The sequence below is a fragment of the Dromaius novaehollandiae genome, chromosome 2 (assembly GCF_036370855.1).
Source record: "Dromaius novaehollandiae isolate bDroNov1 chromosome 2, bDroNov1.hap1, whole genome shotgun sequence".
NCBI lineage: Eukaryota > Metazoa > Chordata > Aves > Casuariiformes > Dromaiidae > Dromaius > Dromaius novaehollandiae.
The window spans coordinates 12,356,199-12,382,868 of record NC_088099.1 but is presented as its reverse complement, the minus strand read 5'-3'; the positions used below and the strand labels follow the sequence as shown (position 1 = coordinate 12,382,868).

Here is a 26,670-nt window from a genome sequence, read left to right as displayed (position 1 = left end):
CCATGGAAAAAACAACTGGAGGAAAAACACTGTGTGTTTTTTACCTTATATTGAAACAAAAAGGACATAAACCCAAGCCAAAAATAAACCCTGTAGTCATCCAATTCCTCGTCCCACAATACATATGGCTCAAATTGAAAACAGTAGGTATTTATCCTGCCTGCCTGAGCAAAAGTCAGGCCTTAATATACTACCAATTACAGTTAGAATTATGTATGGATTATTTTAATGGTTTATTGACATGCTAGAGAACTAAGTACCTTGTTTTATTAATATCATTTAAGTCTGTATTAGCAAAAACATTATAGAATTTTACTCCTACTAATAATAATAATCTAGATTTTTGAAGGAAAGGAAAACTCACTGTATGTCACTTCCATGCTACAGCTATATAACAAGACATGATCCTAAAAGTGTATGAAATTCTGATTTGATTATAGAAATGATAGCAGAATAAATCAAGAGTTTTTAAAGGCCACTTTGTTCACAGTGGTAATTTGCCCTTCATGTGATATCCCTATGATAATGAATCATATCTGCAATGCACAGATCATTTTTTTCCTAATGTATGCCTTTCCATGAATTTATCCATGGTAATTGTGCTCTAGATACTACCTCTTTCTCTAAATTATACCATTTTTGAAGTAGTTCCCAATAAAAAAAATAAAAATTATCTGTGAGTGGAAATACTGTAATGTACAAAAAAGGCCATTTTACTGAAGATTATCCATTATATACAAACAGAATGATCTGTTTTGCAACATCTATTTTATGCTTCCAAGCTACCTAAAAAGCACTCTCGTCCTGTGGTAATTAAAAACAAGACAACATAGACAAGTCTTTTTACTCATCTGTAGCAGAAAGGAGCCTGAAGGGACAAAAGTTTGGTTTGTCCCTTTACATGACTGGAAAATGGCAGCTCAAGTAATCAGGCAGGTAGTGAGTCATTCAGCTGTCACGAGCGAAGTGTGAACAGATGCCACGGGACCTTGCTTTTAATATTATCTGAGAGGGCGAATGGTGGTACTTAGGCACAGGAGCACTTGACAGCCTTTGCTGGGTCCGAGCTGACTGCCAGGCTGCCCTTGCCCAGCTCCGTCCATGCAGACCTCACTGCTAACCAGCAGTACTTTGTTCAGTATTGGTTCTGATGGCCAAACCAGCTAGGCTTCACAGCTATATCCAGTTTCTGTGAGGAAAGAGGAGTCTCTCTAGACTGTCAGAAGCAGCATGAAAATCCTAAGCTCCTCTTCTGCGCCCTGACTAGGCTCCCCTTTCTGAGTTCCCTATCGGCAAGGAGCGGGAAGGGGGCACGTGGGTTGGCATGAGAGAGGGTGACCGGGTAAGGTCAGTTATGGACCCTGGATTTGGTGCTCTGGTCCTGCAACAGGTATCTCTGGCTCTGGATCCACAACCACATGCAACGACAACAAGCCTAGAAAGAGGAATAGGTTAAAAAAAATAGGTTGTCATTGGTTGGTCCTTCCACGTCCGCACAAAAAGTAATAAGAAGGTTGAAGGTTCTTGTCTCTCAAAACCTGCTACCTGAAGGTCCTAGGTTAACCAATAATCACAGTCTGGACTAGAGCTGATCCCTAATTCAGGCTAAGTGGAAGGTGCAAAAAAGCCCCTGTGGTGTGGATGCCCCCCCACCCTATGCATAGGGTGCAAGAAATAGGAAGCATGGACTGATGAGAAGCAAAGTCTCAAAGGCCTGGAGGTCCCTAGCCCAGCGGCAGGGGCCCTGGGCACAAGGTGGAGCAGTGATTGCGATTGGAAGCGAAGCAGGAGGCATCTGGCTAAGGAACTGAGTGAAAAATGACATTGGGATCTGGGAGAAGGGAAGCTACCTGTGAGTTCTGCCTGGTGCGTTCAGAAAAACAGAACTCTTTATGCAGTTATCTGTTAAATGAAAACATCAAATCAGAGAGTATGTCAGATTCGTATCATCTGTATTTTCATCCTGCAGATGCTCTCAGGCAAGGTACTGGCTGACTAGTCTGTCTAAAGAGGTTATAATACCTTCCTCTTTTATGTGTGTAAAATTATCACGTTGGTTGTTTTTTCAGATGGACTCATAGAAAACATCACTTCTTAAAAAATCTTGAATTGCTTCAACTCTTCTGAATCAACATCACAGCTCTGAGAAAATTGAAACCATGTAAAAATAGTGATTCAAATTATTTTCTGCAATACAAACTTTCTTCCAAGAGGAGTTACCTGTAAGAAACTTGAGGACAGAATTGAACACCAGTAGGAAGAAATTTTTCTTGCCAATAAGAAAATAAGCAAAAAAGCATCAGGACATTTAGCTAACTGTCTGTGCAAAGAAGATTGGGGAGAACTAAGACATTATTTGTATCCTTCCCCTGGGCAGAATTTCATCTGAATAAATTATTTCAAGAGTGCATGACACTAAGTCTTGTCTATTACAGACATTCACTGATTTAATTAAACTGGTGTAACCCCTTGGTGGCCATTCTTATTTTGGATTAAGGGTATTTTACATCATCTTAGTTTAGATTTGTTCTTAACCAGTGCAAGCGAACTCAAATAACTCCAGTTTAATTTGAAATAAAAGCATCCAGAATGAATCCCAGGTAGGTCAGAACCAATCTGTAAGTTACTCCAGTGCGACCTGGAGAGCTCATGTCAAAATAAAGGTGTTCCTACACAGGCTCGCACCAAGATATCCAAAGGTTTGAATCACAATCGATCCAGTTATTTCGCTTCTCATCATCATACAGGCAAACCTGTAGTCATGTACTCAGTTATCTCAGTGGTTCGGCACTCTGTGTACATCTGATAACTTGGCAAGTCAAGGCAAGAATCATCCCAAAGTGCTATTTTCATAACACTGCAGAATGCATGGAGAGTTTTTTAAAGGTCAGTAAATAGATCAGTTGAAAAGCAGACGAAAGAAACAGTAAAAACAGAGTGAGGAAACAGAATGAAGCAAGATCGAAGCATGTGAATGAAAAATTATCAGTTCTTCAGATGCAGTGTTGCCCTTCTTGGAGAATATTAAGCTCTCTTACTTTCTCTGAAAGCTAAGATTTAAATCCCAGAAAGTGAAATGCTTTCCCTCTTAATTATGCTGAAAGGGCATTTTTTATAAAATCTCCAGGACATTCTTCTTGAAAACACAAGGAAATATGGGAGGCATTTTAATGCATATTTTCTTAATTTTTTTTAATATTGCTTTCTTAAGTTGCTGAAGAGATGTTTATCATTAGATAAACATGGTATTTGTGGCATTCATGGTCTTTCCTACAGAAATGCACAAGCATTATTAAATAACTGGTCCTCAAAATACCTGAAGAAGTAAGCAAATAGTATCTTCATCCTGCATGGCTAGATGTTATACCATTCTCCCAGAGAAATTAAGTGATTTCAACATAAGCTTCAGTGCCTCTGGAAGCTAACGGACCTTAGACTGGTGCCTGTACTTAACATCATAGAAAAGAAGAAGAATTTAATTGTTTTAAAGTTAGTAGTAGAGCGCTGAAGTTCCCAGCTGTCAATCCTGATCTGGATTTCCCAGCATATTTAAAATGCAGCTGTAAAAGCTTGTCACTGGAAGTTAAACAGTATACTGATGATTAATTGGAGCCAATGACAGGAGGTTGTAGGCCAGTGATTTTGTGTTTGGAGAGTTTCAATCTTTTTTGGTAAGAATAGCTCCCAGGGCCCAGAGAGAACACCAGGCGGATGCATTGTCTAATGTTATTAAAATGGTCCACTGATCTCATGCCTTTAAGGAGGCCCAGATGAATAAATAGTCAAACATTAACCTTTTTAGCTTAGGAAAGAAAGGAAAATGTCTGTGCACAATGCAGAGCCGCAATGCAGCGGGCCGTCATCTGTGCGAGGGCTCTGCCTCACGTTGCCCAGCTGTTTAGTCCCTCTGCTCTGCCAAAATTTACTGCTCATGGCAAAGCCGACAATAGGGTACAAAGTGACAATAGGGTGCAATTTGGCCACATGTCAGGGTGAGCACTGATGTCTCATTTCAAGGGTATCCCTTAATTCATTCATTTCCTGCCTAAGCAAGGTGGAGGCTAAATCAATGACTTGAGCATTTGCAGTGAGCACTCAGAAATCAAAACAACTGCTCACTAACCTTCTTTTCAGTACTGAATTCAGCCCCAGTCTAATCATTTTACAAAAGTTTACACGAAATCACAAACAGGTTTCTCTTTTGTGCTGCCCTGAGGTAGTACTAAACCACGCACCTGAAATAAAAATTGAGGATGTGGCTCCATGTTTGAGTCTTTGCCTGCAAAAACATGGTAGTATACCCCTCTATGTTTTTGCACTTGCAAACCAAGTAAGGAAATGGCATGCAAGGAAGAAAACTTCTGGAAAGTTTCATTAATGGCTATGTAAACAGCAAATGCTTGCCACTTAAGGCCTGGCAGGATTTTTTTGCAAAGGGTCAATGTGGATAGTTTTTGCAGGGTAAAGTTTTAAAACACAGTAGCAAGCCAGCTTGTTCTGGAAAAGCATTTTTACGTAGAAGCTTTATTACAGCTCTCTGCAAATTTTCACTTAGACTCAGCAAGCCATAAATAACGGACTCCAGCCCATAGAAGAGCTGGTACTGCAAATAATACCGAGAAATGATAGAAGACATCCTTCAGAGCCTCGTGGTAAAATTGGAAAGAAGAAATGGCTCCTTTTGAGATTAAAATAGGGCAGGAAGTTTCAGGGCAGGACCAAACCAGAAGATTATTTCAAAAAAGAGCCTTCTCAGATCCCCTACTGAAACTGCTCAGAGATGAAGAACCTGGCCAGAACGAGGCAAGGATCTAGGGACAACTTAAGACAGATATTTTGAGTGTTGACTGCCCAGAGGGAAAGACCGAATCTGTACTACATTTGCTGCAGGCTGAAGCTAGCTGGGCTAAGATTGAGATATGTATATCTGCTTTTTGGAACGCAGGATCTGCTTCCTGTTGAACCAGGACCGAGGTGCACAGAATAGAGAGTGATAAAGAGCTAAGACTGAGTCCAAGTATTATTTGTTTATATTTGGTTGAGTTACATCCTTGCATGGATTGCGACTACGAAAGTGACGGTGACAGCAATATTTTCTCAGCAAGTCAAGTCACTGCTTCAGAAAAGAAAGGGCTTTATATTCTCCAGAAAGAGAGAAGAAATTATTTTATGCAGATAAATAGTGAGATCAATAATTGTCATGTTTGCTGTCATTTGTGCAAAATTGCTAATGGTAGACTGTCAGATGTAAGACACTATGCAATTGGAGCAGATTGTAAAGATAATTATAACGCAGCTTTTCAGAACAAAATTCATGAAACATTTTTTGGTTGCTAAGTAAGAAAAATGAAAATGTAAAGGTGGTGCTGCAGACATGATGAAATGTATACTAGAATATTATTCATTGGTCTTCATATTGATCATTTGGATGTAACAGCAAGTTAAATATTGCTGCTTCCAAAGCCATTGACAATTAAAATTATACACCTGGGTGGGTTACATACTCCATGTCTTACCAGTAATATACTAGATCCCATCTCAACTGGGAAAACAATTAAAAAATAGCTTGAGAAAAATGTGTTTTTATCTGTGACCACTGATACTTCAAATCACAGCATTATTAAAATGTTCTGCATAGATACTTGTTACTATGAATTAATGAAGAATAACCTATTGTCTCCTTGATTATTTTCAAAAATGCATGAAACTGTTAGGACTATCTTAAACATTAAAAACACTCAGTAGTGGCACGCTTTGAACATTTACAATGCATCCTCACTGCATATGGCAACCTTACTCCTAACTTTGGGAGACATTGATCAGACTGAAATTGATTTAATCTATCTCATGTAGTACAAATTAGGTGAAATCTTCAATGACAAAATATCCTTTTGCTTGGGAACACTGGATAACAAAAATTTTCTGTAATTTTTTCTCACCTTCCAAAGGATTTCAGACTTATAGTAGACCTTTCATGTTGTCAGTCTTGAACACATGAAAATATTAAGGCATGTCCAACAAGGTATTTACTCACATCCATGTTGTAGTTGAAGGGATCTTAAGATGTTCTCCAGGTATTAGAAGTTATTTTTGTACATTATTTGAAAACTGACCTATTCTAATTTTTATTTTCTTTGGGAAAGGTGAAGATGCAGATCACAGAGGGATATATTAAGTGACAGAATATTACCTTTTTTTTTATAATGTGCTAACCATTTTCTATGACCTCATCTTAATATAACAATCTGATCTCTTTTGCTAAAATCCATTAACTGGAGGCTCAGTTATTAAAAATGATAATAAATTCCTTTTACACATATGTAAGTTTTATTTTTTAATAGAACATCACAGGAAAATACAAAAATGGAAAAGGATATAATTCAGGTTAAATATGCTCTCAAATACTCAGTTTCACATTTTAATTTCAGCAGATTGAAACATTTGGTAAATCTAATTTAAGAAATTTTGCTGAAGAAAAACTGTTGACTTTTGAGAAAATTGTAAGCACTGCTCGAGGTTTAAACCTTGATCAAAGGGTGGATAAAATATTTTTAGTGTGAGATATGTTGCATAATGAGAGAAAGACTGTGTACGTGCATGCTTTGGGAATCTTATATTAGACTATTAGGAAACTTCCTATCTTCAGATGCCAGTTCCCTCAATTTCTCAGAACTTGTGAACTGCGTTATCAATTCCTACCTCAAATGCAGCAGTGGAAAGGATCTTTTTTTGCATAAACAGGCTTGGCCAGACTGCAGGAGCCTAATAAAAACTTCTCACGTGACACTAAATTTCAGACCATAGTTAATCTACACTGTGCCAGTAAAGGCTTTTTATGAGTTTATTAAACAAACAAAAAAAATGTACAAAAATTATTAAAGCTTGTTAAATACCATTTAAAAATACTTTTAAACTGATGGTAATCAAATTGTTCACCTAAGGACAACAGAAATGCAAATTTGAGAGAGAAATATCTGATATACTACAGAAAATGATATCTTCCAAGGCTTCTTTTTCCTTCATTTTCCTGTGTTGTACCTTCCTTCCATCCAAGAAAGCTGATCTCCCTCTTATGCATCTTAGCTCAACCCAGTCTCATCAGCATGTGAATGAATATGCCAAACTATGTGCAGAGGGAGCTGAGGCATGAATTCATGCTCCCTGCTGCCAGCTGTGCTACAAGGCCAGTAATCCCTGGCACAGAGACACAGTGGGGAAAGGAACTTCTCAGTTCCCAACTACTATATCTACCAGAGCGCATCTGTAATGATGTTAGGGAAAGAAATAGTAGGTCATAGTTTCACACATCTGTCCAGGATTTTTTAAATACTTTCTGTCCACTGCATTAGGTCTGTCTACAGTTTTCATTTGGCTTCCCTCAGATTCACCTTCAAAAACCTTTGTGAATTAGGAGAGAGCCACCTCCATCATTTTTCGGACTGGATATTAAGGCAGAAAGGCCAAGATATGCAGCGGTTTACAACTGTCACATATTCACAGTAATTAAAGGGATCCAATAAAAAATAGCTTGGGAAAGGGGCTGTCCGGCCTAACAGAACAGAGTATGAAAATGATACGTCAAGAGTGCTATGCCAGGACTGCGATTAGCAGGCCATCCCTCCTTTCCCTCTTCAGAGCAGGCAGGAGAGGAATTAGAAGATGGAACTGAATTGAATTTTCAAGTATTAAAAGAAATTAGAACACAACTTGGAAATAATAATATAACCATTTACATTCCTTTTAGCAGTAACTTGATTAATGCATCTAATCAATAATTTTTTACTATTTGTGACAGGGTAGTAGGTAGACATCGAGCCACATTTTTTGTAGGCACTGTACAAGCACCATAGGGTTTACAACCTGGATGTGAAACACAAGCAGACAGGCAAGCAAAGAGAACAGGAGTGGAGAGAGGTGAAGGGTAAAAAATTAATTGAGTTCAACAGAAAAAAAAAAATGCAGTACATCTTTGCATAACTAATGCCAGACAAGCATGTTTATCCAGCACCACAGTAGGATTATTTCCTACAGCGTATTCATGATTGCTTTGTCTATTCTGGTTTTAATGTTCCAAATTATGGGGATTCCACCATTTCCTCTGAGAGGCTCTTCTGCAGTCTAATAGTGCTCATCCCTTGGAAGCTTTCCCTGCTATTCACTTCATCTACCTTTCTTAATTCTATCCTATTATTCCAAGTTGCATCCTTTTATACCCATTTTTCTTTTTCCTTTAACTTTCTTGGTGCTTACACCTTTCAGATAATTGTGGGCAGCTATCTGGGCCACCCCTTTCTGTTGCTTAGCAAGCTGAGAAAAATCAGTCCCTCCAGACAGCTGGTTGTTTTTGTTGTTTTTCTATGAATGCCTTCTGTTTTTTTTTTTTTTTTTTTTTTTTTTTGCTACATTGGCCAAATCCTGATTCTGTACTCACACAAATAGAAGAGAAGCCAATTGCTTTGTCCACAGACATGATCCTATTCCTATTATTAATGTGTACAGAAGACACACATAATTTTAGGTGCTTTAGGTCAATGTAATAGTTATCTATATACGAACATTTTCTAAACGTTCTTAGTGCCTTGCCTCCTTCCTAATGTTATAATTTTAGGAAAGTTTTCAGCTACTGACCTGGCTTTAGGACAAGTCTTCTCTGCAAAAATCACATGTATCTTTTGCTGTGAGACAGCTAGGAGAGAGAATTTTTATCTAGTCAAGGTCAATTCTGTGTTGTCCTTCAGACATTTCATTCAGTTATCTACACAACAGCAAGGTAACCTGCACAGTGCCTAGTTTCCACTAGAATTTTACAATAGGCAGTCACATAAGTAACTATTTTAAAGCAAAAATACACTTTCTTTAGTGAGGATAGCCATGTTCAAGTAGGTTTACATGTGTAAATAATCCAAACCATTTTAATGCAAGCATTTGTGTATGAAGTCACTCACAAATTACGGAGGTCAGAGCCTCAGTCAGAAAAGCATTACATACCAATTGCTTCTCTCGAACACAGGCAAATATTGTCACGCTTCTAAAGAAAAGCATGTCTTTATAGAAAGGATTCTACAAAACCTGACAATATTAATTAATCACAGAATCGAAAATACAGTCCTGCTCTTCTTGAAGTCAAGAAAAGTTTTACTATGTATTCTGGTGGATGGTTAGGACACAGCCTTTCATCTATAAAGCTGAAAAGATTCATTAATTAAGACCAACTAGGTCAAATCTCATGAATTGTTTCTTTTTTGTTTGAATTTCAGTGATTCATCAAGCTCATCATGCAAATTTGTATGCTTGAAATTTCACTACTCAAGCCTGGGTCCTGATGCTTCGCTTGGGTAAAGGAATCTCTTCCCATGAGAGCAGCCCTGCTGAAGCACGGGGGACTTGGCAAGCGAGAGCGCGCGGGCCCCGTGAGCCTCCGCGCGGGGGTTTGGCCGCCGGGCCCAGGCCCACCCACGAAGCTGCAGCCGCGGCAGCCCCGTCCCTCGGGGGATACCAGCCCCCAGGGAGCCGCCGGCCCCCGCGGCGCCCCGGCAAAGAGCTTGGGGAATTCAGGCATTTCCATTTGCGTGTGATGAATTTCAGCCTCGAGTGATTGTTCTTTCTTTAAAAATACCTGATCCCTGAAACACGGGGTTTGTCACAGAAGCGCCAAGAAAATTTTAGGTGCAGTGTTGTGAATGTTCAAACATTTCTTTTCAGGCCCCTTTATGTAACTTCACAAAAGGAAAAATCTGGAAAGCAGGGGTGAACACCGCCGGTACGGATTCTGTAACAATCAGATAACAAGTAAAATAATCAAGAGCTATCAGCTGAAAGACTTAGGAAGTAAAGGTGCAACTCTGAGATAGACATTAGCAAAGAAAGCTGGATTACCACGAAGCTGTGCATTGCCTCTTTTGGCTGCCTCATTAATACTAGAAAAAGCTACTCCTGCAGAATGCTGATACTTTCAAAATATTTTATCCCACATAAAACAATAAACAAACAAACCTTGGAGTCTCAGGTAGGAACCCTGGAACATATTTGGATTTAATTGCTTTTCATTGTTCAGGTCCTAATGTAAGGAACAAGAAAGATCTGGGTAATTTTTCATACGCCTGTATCTGAAACACTCAGTGCTCAACAGAAGGCAAGAAGGCAAGCCCCTCACCCCTCCATAGCCCTGTGCCAGTGGAGAGGCATTCGTACAGCCCTAAATGGCATGCATGCTGCCATGCTGTTAAAAGTAATGGGCCCTGCTAAAGAGAGGCTAAACAGATGGCTCCAGTCTTGCAGCGCGCTAAAAGAGTAGCCCAGGAGCAGTTAGGAGACCCCAGTCCATGTGACAATGAAGCCAACAGCAGCGCCGTGAAAGGAAGGGACTCCATGTGCTCAGGCCTTGCTTACAGTAGGCAGGTTGGCCAAAGTACTCCAACCAGTCCTACCACCGGCTCGGCTGTAGTGATACCGGCATCAGCGGTGATCTCGGTGTAAACAGGTTTCCGACGCAGAACTCAGTGAAAAACACGAGAAGCCACCAGGGATGCATATCCTGCAGGAATCGTTCCAATGTCGACACCAGTTCAGCACAGCTGGTAATATGATGTAATTTGTTTTTGTTCCATAATGTACGAAAAAAATGCATTGTTTAGTAGAGTCACAGCCTCAGGTTTATCTTTTGAAGAAACTCCTACATCCTTGCTTTTCTTCCGCTGACTTAAGTGGTAAATCAAGGTTGACTTGGGGATGATTATGCCTTTTTCTGTCTGCCGAAGCTGCGTCCCTGAAGCCCTATCCTACCATCATGACTTCCAGCACATCACATGCGTTTTTGAAACGACAGGTGGTGTCCTATCTTGCTTCTGCTTTCTCGTGAGGTATTTTCCAAAAAAAAAAAAGAGAAAATAGGAAAAAAATATACAGAGACAGAAAAAAAGAGACAGGAATGAAGATGCTTCTTGCAAAATATATTAATTGATCTGACAGGAAGTTTTATTAAAGATTTTCAGATCTGTCCCCCTCATTTGCAGTGGTATAATTGGAATACTTGTGTTGGAGTTTTTCTTAACAGGGTTCTCCAGACACAGCGCCAATGGGTATGTGCTGGGGCTGGGCATGGACATAGCGTAGTGTCAGCTGTGTTCTCTCCCATTATATTAAGATTATGCTAATCTCTAATGGAAACATAAAGGCTTTTGTAATATATTCACAAGTTCCACTGCTAGTTTAGCTGAACGCAGAGAGTATAGCTGCAAACAAGAGCGTGTTGGAAGTCGCTGACTCAGTAGGGATGGAAAACGGGACTGAGGGTCTCCGGGTGCTATTCACCTCTCCGTGTTGAACTACCGCCCGGCCTCAAGCAAACTGCTTCTGGGCCCGCCCCCCCCCACCGGCAAGAGGGGCCTAGAAGACCCACTTCCGAGGACTGCCGTTGGGATAAATAAATTATAAAGCACTGCACGATCCTCCTCTCGGAGCCACGCTGTAGGTGCGAGGCTGACCAGGCGGTGGCCACGCAGCAGGCCCAGAGCCCTGCGGCTCCGCGAGGGCGGCGCTGCCCCGCGCGGCGCCCCGGCGCCGCCGGCTCCCACGTGCCCGCGCCGGGCGCAGCACAGCCGCGCCAGCCCCCCGGGCGGGCAGCGGCGCGGCCCCTCGGCGCGGCGCAGCGCAGCGCGGCGCCCCGCGGCCGCGGCCGCGGGCGGCGCTGGCGCGGCGGCGCCCCCTGGGGGCGGGCTGCGGCGCGGGCGGTCACGTGGATGTGACAGCGGCGCTGTGCCTGGCCAGCAGCAGTCGCGGCAGCGGCACCGCAGCGCCGGGCGCCGCCGCCAGTCCGAGCCGGGCAGGGAGAAGCGGAGCGGAGCAGAGCGGAGCGGGTCCGGGCCGGGCCGGGGCCGGGGCGCGGCGAGCCGCGAGTCGCCGCCGCGGTGCCGGGCGGGGGCCGGGCGCGGCGGGGAGCCGATGCGGAGCGATCGAAGGCGGGCGGCGGCGGCGGGAGCAGCCATGGCGGGGCCCCGCTGAAGGAAGCGGCGAGGGAGGAGGAGGAGGAGAAGGGAGGGGAGGCGAGATCGCCGCATTCCCTCCCGCCCTCCGCGCCCCGTGCCCGCGCGCGGACTCCCCGCCTGCCCGCCCCCCTCCTTTATGCCCCGCTGAGCCCGCGCGGAGGACTTCGGCATCCGCCGCGGCGCCGCCGTCTTCCCTCTCCCCTTTCTGCTGCGAACAAAGGGGGAGAGAGGGGGAGCGCGAGGAGGGGGAGCCCATCCCCGCGGCGCGAGCATGGCGGACCGCAGCCTCGAGAGCATGTCGCTGCCCCTGGAGGTGAGGGCCCGGCTGGCCGAGCTGGAGCTGGAGTTATCCGAGGGTAAGTCGGCGGGCAACGGGCGCCGGCCGCGGCCGTTGGCGGCCGTTGGCGGCTCGCGCGGGCGGTGGCGGTTGGCGCGGGCGCGCGGCGGTGACAGTTCAGCGGCCGGCGGGGCGCGCGCCGCGGGCTGCCCCCCCTCGTCCCCCCCGCGCGGCCCCCCGGGCTCGGCGGGGCGCCGCCGGCCGGGTCGTTTCTGCTGGCGGGTGACAGCCCGGCGGAGCCGCGGAGGCAGCCCCGGAGCGGCTCCCACCCCCCCCCCCCCCCCCCAGCCCTGTGGCTCTGGGCGAGGAATCTGCTGCATTTCTAGTTTCTCGGGAAACCGGTGTCTTTCTGAACCAGGTTGCTTTTGTGCGCTCCCCAATTCCCCATGGCGTCGGCGTCCGCTTCTGTTTTCCCCTTCGCCCTTCCACCTCCCAGCCGCCTTTCCCCAAGGCTTTGCAAAAACACACGCGTGGATTTTTTGTTCTACCTGTAAATTCCTCCCTTTCTGCCGCCACGGCGCTGGCGGAGATGGGAGAGGGGCTTTGGCAGCAGGGCTTGCCGCTCCAGCGTTGCATGTTTTACTACGGAAGATGGAAAAATCTTTAGGGCTGGCTTGCAGGGATTCCTGTCCTGCCAAGAAAATGCAGTTTTACAGAAATCTGCCATATACCTTGGTGCAAAAAAGCTATTCGACTGTATCGAGGGATTTGCCATGAAGTCCACGCATCGGGATCAATGTGTAAATCAGCTGCAACAAAATACTCGTTGATAAGGTTATTTTAAAAAAATGCTGGTTAGGTCTCGTAGAGGAAACTGCCCTTTTTATTGTGTTTTTTTCCTTATTTAATTGAAAGCTCCTGGTGGTTTTCTTGGCTTGGTTTATTTTGATGCTTCACTGGTTCCCGGGTTGGGTAAGCTCCCCTGCAGCCCTCGTATTGCTGCTGCTGTGATAGGGAGGATGAGGAGGAGACCAAGCCCTCCCTGCCTGCCTCAGCCCTCTCCCGCTCTCCGTTTCCATCTGTGTCAGCGCCAGCTGAGGAGTGAGATGCACGGAGAGATTATTGCCGATCAGGGTCTCTTGCTGACTGGGATTGAGTGCCCAGTGTCATCAGCTTTAGCCACGATTTCGGTGTATGAGATGTAATCTGTGCCTCCCAGAGGAAGAAGGTAGGGAGTATTTATGTACCTTCATGCTAGAGTTGGCCGTTTCCTGAAGTACAAATGTACTGTTAGCTAGTCTCTCCCTATCCACTTTTCTTAAATGAAAAAAACAAACATTAATGTTCATCTACCATTGACTGGCTGTAACACTCAACGTGAGGAGGGCAACTGACCCACTGTGTCCCAGATTAGTTGTTGGAATTGTTGGATATATCGAGCTGGTTTTCTCTCTGTCTGTCTGTCTTTCTGTCTTTTTGTAACGGTTTGTAAGGGCTCCCAGCCAGAAAGTAAAATGCACTCAAGCCAGTTTCATCAGCAGGGAGGAGCTGATGTTGACATTGTATTTTCCTTTTAACGCTTTCATGGTGAAGAGGGGAATGAGCTACTGGGATTGCTGCGCGCTCTCATTGCGCGCTCTCATTGCTATTCCACTCCTCCCATCACCCTCCCAGTGCCCTGAAATCCTGAAATAAGAAAAGTTAAATATAATATTGCCTTACTACGATGTACTGTCCATTCATTGGCCCCTATCTGCGGTGGTAGGGGATTGGAGGAAGAGCTGTTTATATCACAGTACACGTAACACTCTCACTTTATGCAGAAAATGCTTTTGGTGCGTGTGCACATTATTGTCTATTCACCAACAAGATGGTAATTAAAACATATTAGTAAATGCTTGCAAAAGACCAAAATCAAACTAACTTAGATCTTCAATTAGAAGTATGCTAATTCATTTTGCTGGACTTGTAATACAGTTTTATGGTAGAGTTTCTGTTGCTGTAAGCGTAATCCAAGAAGACGCTGAGGAAGTAGGATGTGGTTTGCAGCTGGACATCTGTATCTGCACTGTTGTAACTTCCCTGGAGCTAGAGCTGGAATGAATTTAGCGCGCTGACAATATCTTCCCTCTATGCCACTGACGTTACGCCCAGTAGACAGTATGACCAGTGTTTTCTGACTGTAGCAGTCTGAATGATGATGGGTTGGCATTGGGAGGTGGGTGGGGAAAGGGTCAGCATCTTTGTTTCAGTGTCTTCCCCCAAGCCACTGCTGATGTGCTCTCAGTTGAGTAAACGGCAGTGCTCAGTGGCTGAGAAAATTAAGTCATTCACTGATTAAAGCTCCTAATTTTAGGCACTCCTATTGCAACTTCTGGCCTATTTCCAAAACTAATCACTACATACAGCAGGATCAGTAGTTTGTAAAATTTTGTTGTGCTAAAGAAGACTGGTCATATTAACTGTGAATTAAATGGTTTTCAGGACAACTTTATGCATTTTTAGGCCTGAACCCACATTATGCATGTGCTTAACTTCACTGTCATGAGCCAGTCTGCTGGTTCCAGTGGGGCATATTTGCTGTTACATGCTTAAGCATGTGCATAAATTTTTGCGGGACTCAGGTCTTAATGTGTGTTATGCTTATGATGTGTTAGCGTGTCTCTACTACCTTCTTGAATCTGGAAACTACTGAAGTATAAGGCAGTAGATGAGCAACTGCTTGCTTAAATGTGTGCTTATGTCTCATGGATAACTTTGCGAGTGAGGTGACTACTTTAAATTGTGCCCCCGTTTAAGTGCTTTCCTGAATCAGATTTGCTAGGAAAATGTTTTTGGAATGCTGAATGCCTGAAATGTTTTGTTGCTTTGTTTGTGACTGTGTATTTTTCGGTTCTGGTGCCTCTGAATGCTGTGGGTCTTACAGCTGTCACGTGTACCCGGGCAGTCTGGTCCTGTAGTTCTGAAGACTGTCCTGGGCAGCGGGGGCGTGGGGACAGCTTCTGACAAAAGGTTGCTGCCTTGTGAAAAAGAGAGAGGAGCAGGAGCACTGGCAGGATTATTGCAGCTTGGTTCCTGGGCTGTGAAGTAAAGATATCTAGGTACTGTAGATGTATTGTATGATAGTGCGGGTGCAATCCATGCAATGCATCTTGAAACCTTACATAAAATCGCTGGTCTCCACGTGTCCAGACAAATACTGCTGTGCCACCAGCACAGTGGACATTGTGCGGCTGTTGTAATTTAAGTCTTTGCTGGTAGTCATTATCTGTTTAAATCTGGCCACGATATTTTTTTCCCTTGCAGCCAAACTCCGATTTCCTTGTTGAGCTGTGCACCAAGTGTAGTCTCAGTCACAGAAGTGATACTGACAGGAATAATCTCATGAACTGGCTGCCGGACAGGTAGCACGTGCTTTGTAGATAATAAGGCAAGCTACGTTAGAGTGCCTTTTCTGCAAGTGGTTAGGCAGTTCTGCTTATTGCTTTAGAGGGAAGGAGAGTCCATCTTAAAGGTGTTTACTTTGTGTTCTGCTAAGTTTGTTTGTGTGGCACTTCTAACCTATTGGTTATTTGTGGGCAAGCCACATGCCTTTTACATCCCTTTTATGTGGTCTTAATGTGCTTTTATGATTTTAACATAGCTGTTTAAAATGTACTATGGATGCAAATTCAGGTAACCATTTTAGATTTTGGTAGTTTCATTATTATGATGAAGAAGTTGAAGATTAGTCAGTCAGAAATGTTTACTAGTGTCCTCAGAGCATGTGCCTGTAGCCTACCCCATGTCAGAGGGTGAATTATGTAGGTAGCATAGCTTGATGTAGGCAGTTTGAGCATTGAAAATAACTTTCACATTTATGTATTGATGTGTAATTTTATGTTTGGCTTAAGGCATCAATGGCACATTTCATGGTGGTGTTTTCACTTCATTTTGGGAGAGGAAAATGTTTCTGTGTTTCTCAGAACATAGAGAAGCAGCAGCAATTTAAATTCTGTAAGAACATTTGAGGTAGGTTGTGGAATTTTCCTTATCTAGCCGAATATTCTGAAGACATTTGTTTTGCTTTGTATGAGTGTATGTGTCGGATGCTGGCATGTTACATGTGTGTTCCTTGACACACTGTAGTAGTTTCCACTGGGTGTACTGATGCTTGCATTGCTGAAAACTGTAGTCCTTCTAGGCTGATGCAATCAACATGTCACTCTGCAGTAGCTGTTCTTTAGAGCTGTTTAGAATTTTATGAGGCTTTAGTTTTCTAACTATGTATAAAATTGTACTGGGTGGAATTAGATGAATCATCTTGTTTTTTAGTATAGCTTGGGGGTTGTTAACTGAAGAACTGATTTAATAAAAACAAGAGTCCTGAGATGTGTTCTCTTATTAAAAAATTGTAATTCTACAGGCCCTTCATTCTTAAAAACATTCAAGAATTAAAAAAGTCCCCAAAATACTTTTCTCATTTTTCCCTCAATTTAAGGGTATACAAGGTTATATTGTCCTTCCAATTACTTCCTGGACCAAAATTAATTGGGAAAAGATGCTCTAAATATCTTCCAGTATTTTACTGAAGTGTCAGATAACATAGCAGGAACACTTAAGAACCACAGACGCCACATGGAAAATGTGAAAAACATCCTGTTCAGGAACTGTTCTCCCTATATTCCATACTCTATTTTCAGTCCTCCCTCATTTATGAGGCATAGCAGGTTTTTTTGCATCTGAACTTTTCTCCAAAGAGCACTTTCCAAAAAGCATCAGCAGATCTTTAATAAATGGTTACTTTTTCCCAAAGGCAGTGGACATGCACTCAGCAAATTAGTTTGATCCCCAGCTTTAGTTATATCTACTTGACCGATTATATTCACCTGATATTGTTTGGGTTGATTGGGGTCATTGTTTGGCCAGGTTTCTTATTCCATTAGCTATAAGTTCTGTCTTTTGCTGATGTCTTTTACTCTACAATACCTCCTTCTGAAAGAGCAAGTAAGGGCCTTGTCCAGTAGAATAATACCAGCAGCAAAATTGCCCAGACTTTCAGAAGGAAGATGTGGCTGGCAGCCTCTTTGCGTGGAGGCCAACACCAGCAAATCTGCATGTCTGGATGTACTTGCTGGATTGGGGCCAGAAAGCTGCAGTTAGCTCCTATAGTTATTATTTCTGCATAACATTTGCCAGGTGACTCTACACCCGTGGAGAGGTTACAAAGTGTGAAAATTTCAATAACTACCACACCTCTGTGATTTGGGACACAAAGTCATCCTTTCAATTCACTCCTTGAGAGAGAGCACTCTGCTTAGCAAGTGAGCATAACCTGCACAAAGGCAAAATGTTAATACATTTTTGAGTTTAGCTGAAAAATGAACGAAGAAATTTAATGCTTGCATTTACTTCTTGTTTTTTTGAGCCTTTAGGGCACGTTGGCTCATGTTTTCAGTTCTCTCTCTGGCAGAGAGAAGACTTATTTACTCAAAACACATAAAGCTGAAATTTTCGCATAAGTGTATGTAAGATCTAAGGCTTTAAGAAAACATACCAAATATCATGAAAGTTATGATAAAATCAGGAGTGCTGGACACAGGAACTTTTCTTTCTCTGTAAGATGAAGCTCCACTCATCAGCTGTTGTGTTTCTTGGATGGTGCTCAAGTTGGAGGGGGAGAGTTGCTTCATTATTTTAAAAACAGGTTGAATTCACTCATGAGTTAATAGGAATTTGCATTTTAAAGCAGTGGCATCTGAGCTCTTTTTTATTATATGGACCCACTTGACTTTACTCTGATATTTGGACTTAAAGAATTTGCTGGATATAATGTCAAGGTTCTCTGTCACTCATGCAGGTGATTGTAATGCCTTGTAAAGTAGACTATGCAAATCTCCAGGATGTTCCCAAAACAGCTGTCCTGAAGGCATGCTGTAAATACACCTTTATTGCACGCTGATATTGAGCAGCATTGATGCCCAAGGGCTACGCTTAATAGATCATTCAGATGATCTTTACTGTATGACACAACAGAGATACTCTAAGAACTTTTCCCAAGGATGTGTGAAAATTGCCAATGGGGTGTCAGTTTTATAGGCAAAGCAGGCGGTAAGAAATGTCTTTATAACAAGAACACACACATTGTGAGGAGCTGCCCTTTCCAGCTTCAGGGAATGTCTATCTCCGATTGTGCCACACAGTGCAAAGAGCAGAAGCTTAGCACCGCTTTTCCTTGCCAAACTCTCAACTCGACATATACCCACGGTTGTGAGTCAACATGCTGTTTTTCTCCTAGGATACTGACCAGCCTATGTTATTCCATGATAAGGGGAATGCTGTCATTTAGACTCAAATAGTCTTTATTCTAGCAACCCAAATATTCTTTCCTGTCAAAGAAATACAGGTTTAGCACATCTTTCTTTTGCGTTTAATTTTTGTCAGGAAAAAATACTTTCATGCTATATAAAAGGCAGATATAATAAACTAATTTTTGATACAGAATTTGGATTGGGTGTGGAGAGCAATAGAAAGATCAACGTTTCTCTAAAGGGACATCAATAGACGCCTTTAGGTTTTCACAGCTCAGAATGGATGCTTGTGGTGTGATACAGAGAATCCTAAATGTACCATATCTCTTCTATACTTAAAAGCTCATTGACTGCATTTTAATTTTTTAAGAGGCTATTTGTATAAAGCGTCAAGCAGGACATATAATTTTTTAAAAATAACTGCTTTAATTCCCCAGCAACTGTCAGACAAGATGACTCACTGCAGTATAAGAATTCACCACAGCATATAACAGGTTTGACACAAACTCTTAATCCTTGTAAAATTATGCATGTATATTTCTCTACCTTCCCAGTGAGTGAGACTCGTTTTTGCCAAAGTCCTGATGATCCCATTCTGCCTTTCCTCCTCCCCCGTCTTTCTTTTTTCTTTTTTTTTTTTTTCTTGAAAATCTTTTTGCAGTCAGTAGTCATCCAGCTGAGTGGTCTGGATGCAGCAGTCTTTTCTAGGCTTGTTAACAGCATGTCCTAATTGTTTAGAATGGTCACTGTATCTTTCTTCAACTTTGGTGTTTGTTGGGCATTTCCAAAACAAGGTGGTTCTCTGCAGAGTCATTTCTAGTCTTTTCCTGTGTTAGTAAAGTAAATATATGCTAAAAAACTGGATCTGGTTTCGTTTAACCCTGCTTGGTGGAATGCATCAGGGCATTGCTCATTTTAGGCCTGTGTAAATCAATCAAGTTTTTACAGTAATCTTAGGGCTTCTAATTGCTAGCTGCAGTGTTATTTATCACTCGAGTTAAATATAACTTTAAAACAAATATAAAGCATATTGTGGGCCATCATGGCTCTTCTGCAATAGAAAACAAAAGTTAGAAATACTCAGAGCAATTCACCTTGAGACAGATGCTTAGGAGACTGTGGATACTGCTTTGGGTTGGAGCCTCTGGCAGCGGAAGAGGAGGCTCACAAAGAATGGTGCTCAAGCCAGGTGGAGCTTCTCAGAGTGGCCTGGGTATGGCACTGGCGGGATGGAAGCATGCCATGCTGCTTATACTCGTCTGTTTGCTGAGAACAGAGGAAAACAGAATACCTCAGCTGCTTGAATTTGGCAGTTTGATGGGCGTAGTCCATTTGGGATCTAACCTGCAATGCTCAGAGCAGCATTAAGTGCGTGGGTGTGGAAACTTCCACATTATTTTGCAGTAGAAGTTAACACTGAAAGGTACATGATAGCTGGTCTCAATGACCTCTTTTTAAGAATATCATGTTTTAAGTAGTTGGATGACTCTAGAAAGGAAGAATTGTTACAAAGTGTCTTATGTTGTTAGTTTGAAAAGGAAGGAAGTATTTCCTTTGACTTTCAAAGGTGTTACTTGGTTTCAAAAGACTGGATTGGACCATTCATAGGCCAACTTTTAGGACATTTTAGGTAGTGCTTGCTTCTGTTTGTAAGGTTGGGTCTACAGAGTGGCAGTTGAGGGGAAGAAGGGATTCTTAGAATATTGTCTGCTTATTATGGAAATAAAAAAGGATATTGGGACCTGTGTTTGGTCCTATTGCCATCTGGATCCAAAAGCTATACCTCCACATTAACCATGATATCAAAACTTCTTCATTCAAATCTTGGCTTGATTTGTATATATGATTAAAATCTCAAAAAATATTTTGTAAGTCTGGTAGGAGCTGTTCAGAAGCCGGGAAAATGTTTCTAAACAAACCCCATGACAAATATGGAAGTGTAAGTAATGGAGCATGGTGTTTCGCCAGTAGGCTGGTGGTTGAAAGTTTGCCTAGACTAGTAAAGATTTAAAGAGTTTTTGGTTGGCTTAGAGACACAAATGAAGTGTACTGACAGTCTTTTTCCTAGCATGCAGATGTCAATGTGTCCATAAACAGCCTGGCAAAATAAAGAAGCCCTAGCAACAATCTTTTCACAGAAAGCAGTCCTGGAGGTACCCTGCGGCTGAACTGTCCCCTCTCTGTGGCCCCTCCAGTTAAAGCTAAACAATATTAGCTGGATGATTACAGGGCTTATGTCTATTGCATCTATTACCATTTAACGAAAAAATAGACTTAAGTGGTCTTCATGATTCTAGTAGCTCGTTCTATTAACAGTTCTGAAATTTTACAGATACAGTTTCCTTTGGAAATCCATCTACTCTGTAACTATGGTTTGATATGGTTCCATACCTTGAAGATCATAGCAAGTAATGATACTTACACTTTTTTTTTCTGAGGATACCTCGAGTCATATAAAGTCAGATTTTCCATTGTAATTGCAAGGAGAGTGAACAAAATCTATAATTTTGCATGCCTCTCCTTTCCTTGTTGAAAGAAATGTGATTCCAATAATGGGATAATAATTTTGATGAATGCCTGAGCAAATAAAACGGTGGCATTGTGGTGACGTGTGAGCAGTTAAGCTTTGGTAAAGAATCTTAAAATGGAAATTGCATTTCGAATGCTAGACCTCTTTGACAGATGCCTGAGGAAGAACGAACAACAGTTATCTGTAAAATGCAGAAATGGCCGTGTTCTTTTCTTACTGATGTCAATGGCAAAGCCTTCTGTTGAATTCTCGGGGACAGGCCAGTTTTACTTGCCACATTTGTTTAGTTTGAAAGAATGAACACATCATTTTGAAGATGGCGTAAGTTCTTCTAAGTGTTGTGAAATGAGGGGTTAACTTTTTCAGGAAAAAAAAATACTGTTGGGCTGTTGGAGTGATTCTTACTGCTAAGAGGGAAAATAATGTATTGGCAATATTCTTAATCGGCTTTACTTTTAATCAGCTCAATATTGTGAGAGAGAATGTTGGTTTGTTCTGAAGATCACAACAGTGGGGCCAGCAGGAATTCAATTTCTTGATTTTTTTTTTCTGATGTAAAAAAAGTCTTGCAGTTTACAAATTTTATACTGCTACTGCATTTGAAATGTTGTAGTCACAAGGTTTTATCTCTGTCTCTTACCAGCTCTGATTTTGGTGATATGAGTATCCACCACACTGTATCCACTGCAGACTTTGGAGAATTTGACATAGCATTTCAGAAGAGATCTGTAAGGGTTTCCAAGAGTAGAGGTGTGGACACTGGGGATTAAAGCAGTCCTAATCAATGTTGTTAACCAAGAGGAAGTGGGAGAGGTTGTTTGGACTGTTTGACAAACCTGGTGTTGGGGAAGGAAGAATATTTTCTGATAGTGGAAAGTGGACTGGATGGCTTGCTTAAAAAAAAAATCAGCTGAAACTAGTAGACTTGATAGGATGGTTGTCTTTAAGAAATACTGAATGTAAGAAGTATGTGCCTGTAGCTAGGTAAACCACTGAATCTACCGTTGACCAGAAGCGTACAGGTTTTAGTGTGATAAGTCCTTCTGTAGTGGTATTTGATGAGTGTTTTAGTCCAGTATTATGATGTACGTTATCGTAGTAACTTGGAAGAACACTACAACAGTTGAGAATTTCAGGTTTAATTTGCTTTCATTAGTTTACTAGTGATCACTTAGTACTTACTTGCAGTAGCCATTTTCTTTTAAATCAGTATTGAACACCTTAAGGATCTACATACATTACAGTTTGAGAGGATATCAAATACAGTTGCTCTGATAATACTGGTTTCAGTTCTGACTACTCACATATTTACCTGTAGCTTAAGTGACTCTGGAGAAGCACGAAGTGGCAGATCAATAAGAAATATTTTTAAAAGCTCCCTAAGTATTTATTATATGTAGCTAGATCACTGGCTTTTACATGCAGGAATTGCCCTTAATAATTTAGATGAAGAATAAGAAGAAAGCACTCACTTCTGAAAATTAGTCCTTCATGCATACTATTCCTTAATGCTTCGGGGAGGTGAAGTCAGTGCTCACCAATGAAATGAGTTGGAGCAGGTGTACTTTATTGCTGTTTTAGTTGTATATTTAATTTTGATTTTTATATAATACAAATGCATCTTGGGTGTTTTTTTTTTAGGTTAACTGAATAGATCTGTGAATATTGTTTCTTTCTTTCCCCTTGAAATGTTTCTTGAGTTTTTATTTTTTTTAATTCTGCATGTAAGTGATTTTAGTGCGCTTCAAGTTGATGCTTTCTCGATACACTAAGTTACAGCTAATTAGTAGTCCCTACTTTATTCCGAAGGCAAAACTGTTCTTATCGAAAGGTTTTGTCAAGATGGCTTTTCATTGCCTTGATGTCTTTGCTTTTGCTTCACTAGCCAGTCTGGGTAACTTGGATTTATTCTCTTGCTTTGTAACAGTAAGTGAAGGGTATAGAAGCACTAAAAGCGTATCTCTGTCTTTGTGCTGCCATCAGGAGGCCTGTGAACACTGTCTGTTTATCCTGAGTATCGCAGAGCTGGTATCTCTGGCCTCCTGAGGCAAGCAATTCTAGAGCACAGCAAAAGAGTAAGACAGTCCTCTCCTCCTGAGCAGCACAGAAGCCTGTCTATAGAGAGAACATATTCCTTTGTCTGCAGTAGAAGTATGAAATTTCCTTTTGCTTAGCGCAGAAACTCTTTTTCTTCTTGAGCACAATGATGCCTCAGCCAGCACTGTCTGTTGATGGTACTTCTTAGGAAGACTAGAGCTCCTGGCGAGTCTGATATTTTCCGTCAGCTTTGCAGATCCGCCTCCTAACAGATTTTGGTTCCACAAAGGATGCTGTGAGGCTGAGCAGGGTGACGGGGGTCACTTTGTGGAAAGTTAGTGCAGGGGGTGTGTGTGTGGGAACTCCTGGAGCCAGAAAAAGACAGAATGGTATTAAATTTTTATCTTTGATTATTGGATCTTTTACAGTGGTCTGGCAAATTCTGTTCTTGCCTGTATTCAGTAACTTAGTCCATCATAGTTTTCCCTCCATAGTATACTTTCAGAAAAATGGCTATGAGAAGACTGGGCTCTTTCTCTTCAGTGCTGGTTTCCCTGTCCCTTCTGAGAGGATCTGAGCTGGTTCATGCAGGAGCTCCCAATAGCTGTACTATTTGTACTATCCAAGAAGTATGCTGGGCTCTTTCCTATTCCAGAGGTCATGTAAATGACCATGCTATCTCTGAAGCTTAAAGAATTTCAATTTGAAGTCCTCTTGTTGTGTAATGCTGTTTGTCATTTGGAGGTGGTGATCTGGTTTTGGCTGACATGCAAAATGCTTTTCTATGTATTTTGATAGGGAAATATCATCTGCAGTGTTTTGGCAGACCTTAATCAGGTCTACTGCACGTCATGCAAAATGTCAAATTGCATGTGTATATTGCTTTGTATGCACTTCAACTGTTCATTGTTGTACTTGGTTAATTCAGGCAAAAAATGAGTGTAATTTCAGATTCAGCTTCCTCTATCATCCCAGCCGTTCTGCTTCAGGATGTACTAGAAATAACTTTAGGCTTCATATGCCAGCTTGTTCCTGTGAGTTTTTTTAGGAATGAAGCAAGCTGAATACCTTAAGACTACATTAAGACTACTGAGGAGAAGCCAACTCTTCTTTAGACAAGCGTCCCTTAATTTTAAATTTACACTGATTCTTTTACAAGGATTTTTGAATCCCAAAGTACCCCCTTCTGACAAACCATTACTTTTTTGATCAGATTTATGATGCTGTTCCTCCAGTGACAGAATTATGCTTTAAATATATTTTATTTTTACTGTTTTGGTTCTCCTTGGCTTTTCCCACCAGTATCTGTTTACTCTGTATGTGCATGTGTATTTCAAATACAAAGTGTTTCAGGGTGCATTTTAACTAATGTTCCTTGTTCCTATCTATCTCTGAGGAGGGAAAGGCTGTAAGCAGTGAAAAAGATTGTCGGCATATTTAATGTGAAGAGCTTGGTGATCTGAACTTTAGGCTTCTCTTTTACCTCTGTGGTAGATCTGCTCTAACTCTGAGGCCCCAAGAAGTATCTCCCTGGACTTTTCCCTTGATATAAGGCAGTTTTGCTAGTGGGGGCCTTGTGAAAAGTAATGGTTTGAAAATGGTAGCTGGTAGGTGCTGTGTGGTTGTCTGTTATTTAATAGTAAAACATGTTATGCATCATTGTAAAAAAAAAATGCTCGCTATCTATTTGGGCACATGTATATGTTAGAGCTAAGTGAGAGAATAAAGCGTCTAAGTAACCTTATCCTTCTGAAACATAGTAGCATCTGTTTTTCTCCAGACTCCTTTTTAAAATATTGTGTGACTGTTGTCATGGATGGGGTCACCACCCTCATCTTAAACAGCTTCTGGATTCCTCTCTTGAACCTAGCAAGGAAGATAAAAGCAGTCATGCTTCCCAGAGTTTGGCCCATAGGAGATTACAGCAGGAGTTACAATAAAATTGCAATAGGAATTACAATAACAGGTGGTAATTGAAATCTTCCAAAAATAGAACTATGGCATTGCTCTCAATGTAAAGGCTGAAATTTCTGTTCCAGGGACTTAAATAAGGAAAATGCATGAGAGTCTTGCCAAAAGCTATTCCTGTATTTATTTTTTCACTCAGGATGAAGCTCAGTTCACCTAAAAATAAAAGGCAAAATTATGCTGGCATCAAGACTGCACTACTGGTGTACTTCCATTTAAAGCTATGTCTGTGAATAGTTAAAAACAATCTTTGATATGTAAGAATCTATGGTAGAGCCTATGATGGAAAGACACAAACTGACAGGTTCCCCCCTGGGGTCCCCCTTCCCCAAAAATGGACCCCATTCATGACTGGGAAACCAGTCTGTATCTAGAGGACTTTTTAGCAATTTGCTAGGAGCAACTAGTGATCAGAAGAGCTGTATGGCACTTGTGGTGCACTCTGAAAGGTAATGTGTGTTTGGTGTTACCTCTTTCTGTGCGAGGGAGAAAGAGAGAGCCAGTCCGTGATATTTCTTTTGCTTTCATTTCTTTTTCCTTCTCCTTTCCCCTCTCTCTGCTCTTTTTCCATTCTTTCATTGTATTCTCTGATCTCTGGGGCTTCTCCAGTATGGTAGCTTGCTGTAAGTCACTCATCCTTGCCGATGGTATTTCAGTTCCATGAGCAAAATTCCTCTTTTGTCTGTCTTTCTACCAGTCCTCTTAGACTTATGTGCGAGATCATGGTTTAAATAATTCAAATCATCCTCTTTTGCCATAGCTGTTTTCTTTGTTTTCCCATGTGAAAGAATGTTCCTGAGACATGTCAGACCAACATGCTGAAAACTGAAATCTTTTACTCTTAAGTTGATTTATAACAAATTCTTGTCTTTGAGTAACAATTTCATTAACTATATGAAACTCACAGACTGTATAAACTCTAGCTGAGATTCTGCTAATCAGGCTTGATGTTTGCCTTTTTTGTTATTGCTGTTTAGTTCTACTTTATCATGTCTGCTTAGAAACAAATTAGTATATTCTCCATTCAGTGTGAGGCATTTGTGGAGAAAGATGAATCTTAAATTTCTTGGAATCTGATCTGAAGGTATGTTATGCCATTTCTTTTCTATATAAAAGTGCATTTCTGTCAATAATACTCCCATTCAGTCTTTCTTTTTGTTATTGACCTGAAACCCACACTCAACAAAAATACAGGTTATGTAGCCTAAAATTGTACAGGAACTTCTTGCAAGAGCAGGCAAAGCTTTCTACTTGATGAAAGCTGTGTGAATTTTTCAGGCATAAAACATGGATTAGAAACTATATCTTCAAATCATCTTTGCATATTTATGAGTGCACCTGTTATATAAGTGGTGGGAAGTGCTGAAATTCACATTGTCCTGTGGCACGGTTAGCAGGCTGAAGAAAAACAAGATCATTTCTTGGTTTAAGTCCTTTAAATCCAAAGTGGAGCCTTATCTGCCTAATAGCCTAATACCGGGGAAAGGTACAGTTTGTGTTTGGTAGGGCTGTATTCATGTGACTGTCAGTGGTTGAATTACAGCTCTGAGTTCTATATAAAGATTCTTACTTCCACCCTGCCCA

The 26,670-nt window shown here is 41.6% G+C and overlaps 1 protein-coding gene across 6 annotated transcripts in view; it reads left to right on the top strand.

Moving 5' to 3' along the window:
• The first annotated feature begins 11,718 nt into the window (after nucleotides 1-11,718).
• Nucleotides 11,719-26,670, top strand: part of DIP2C (disco interacting protein 2 homolog C) — a 328,593-nt gene continuing 313,641 nt past the window's right edge. For 4 of the 6 annotated variants that reach the window (XM_064505765.1, XM_064505764.1, XM_064505770.1 and 1 more), the window contains exon 1: nucleotides 11,719-12,340. In XM_064505765.1, the coding sequence (XP_064361835.1) occupies nucleotides 12,256-12,340 (85 nt within the window). In that variant the 5' untranslated portion in view covers nucleotides 11,719-12,255. Of the gene's footprint in view, nucleotides 12,341-13,315; nucleotides 13,490-26,670 lie in introns of those variants that run through there. The other 2 variants (XM_064505763.1, XM_064505766.1) reach the window with 2 other exon arrangements.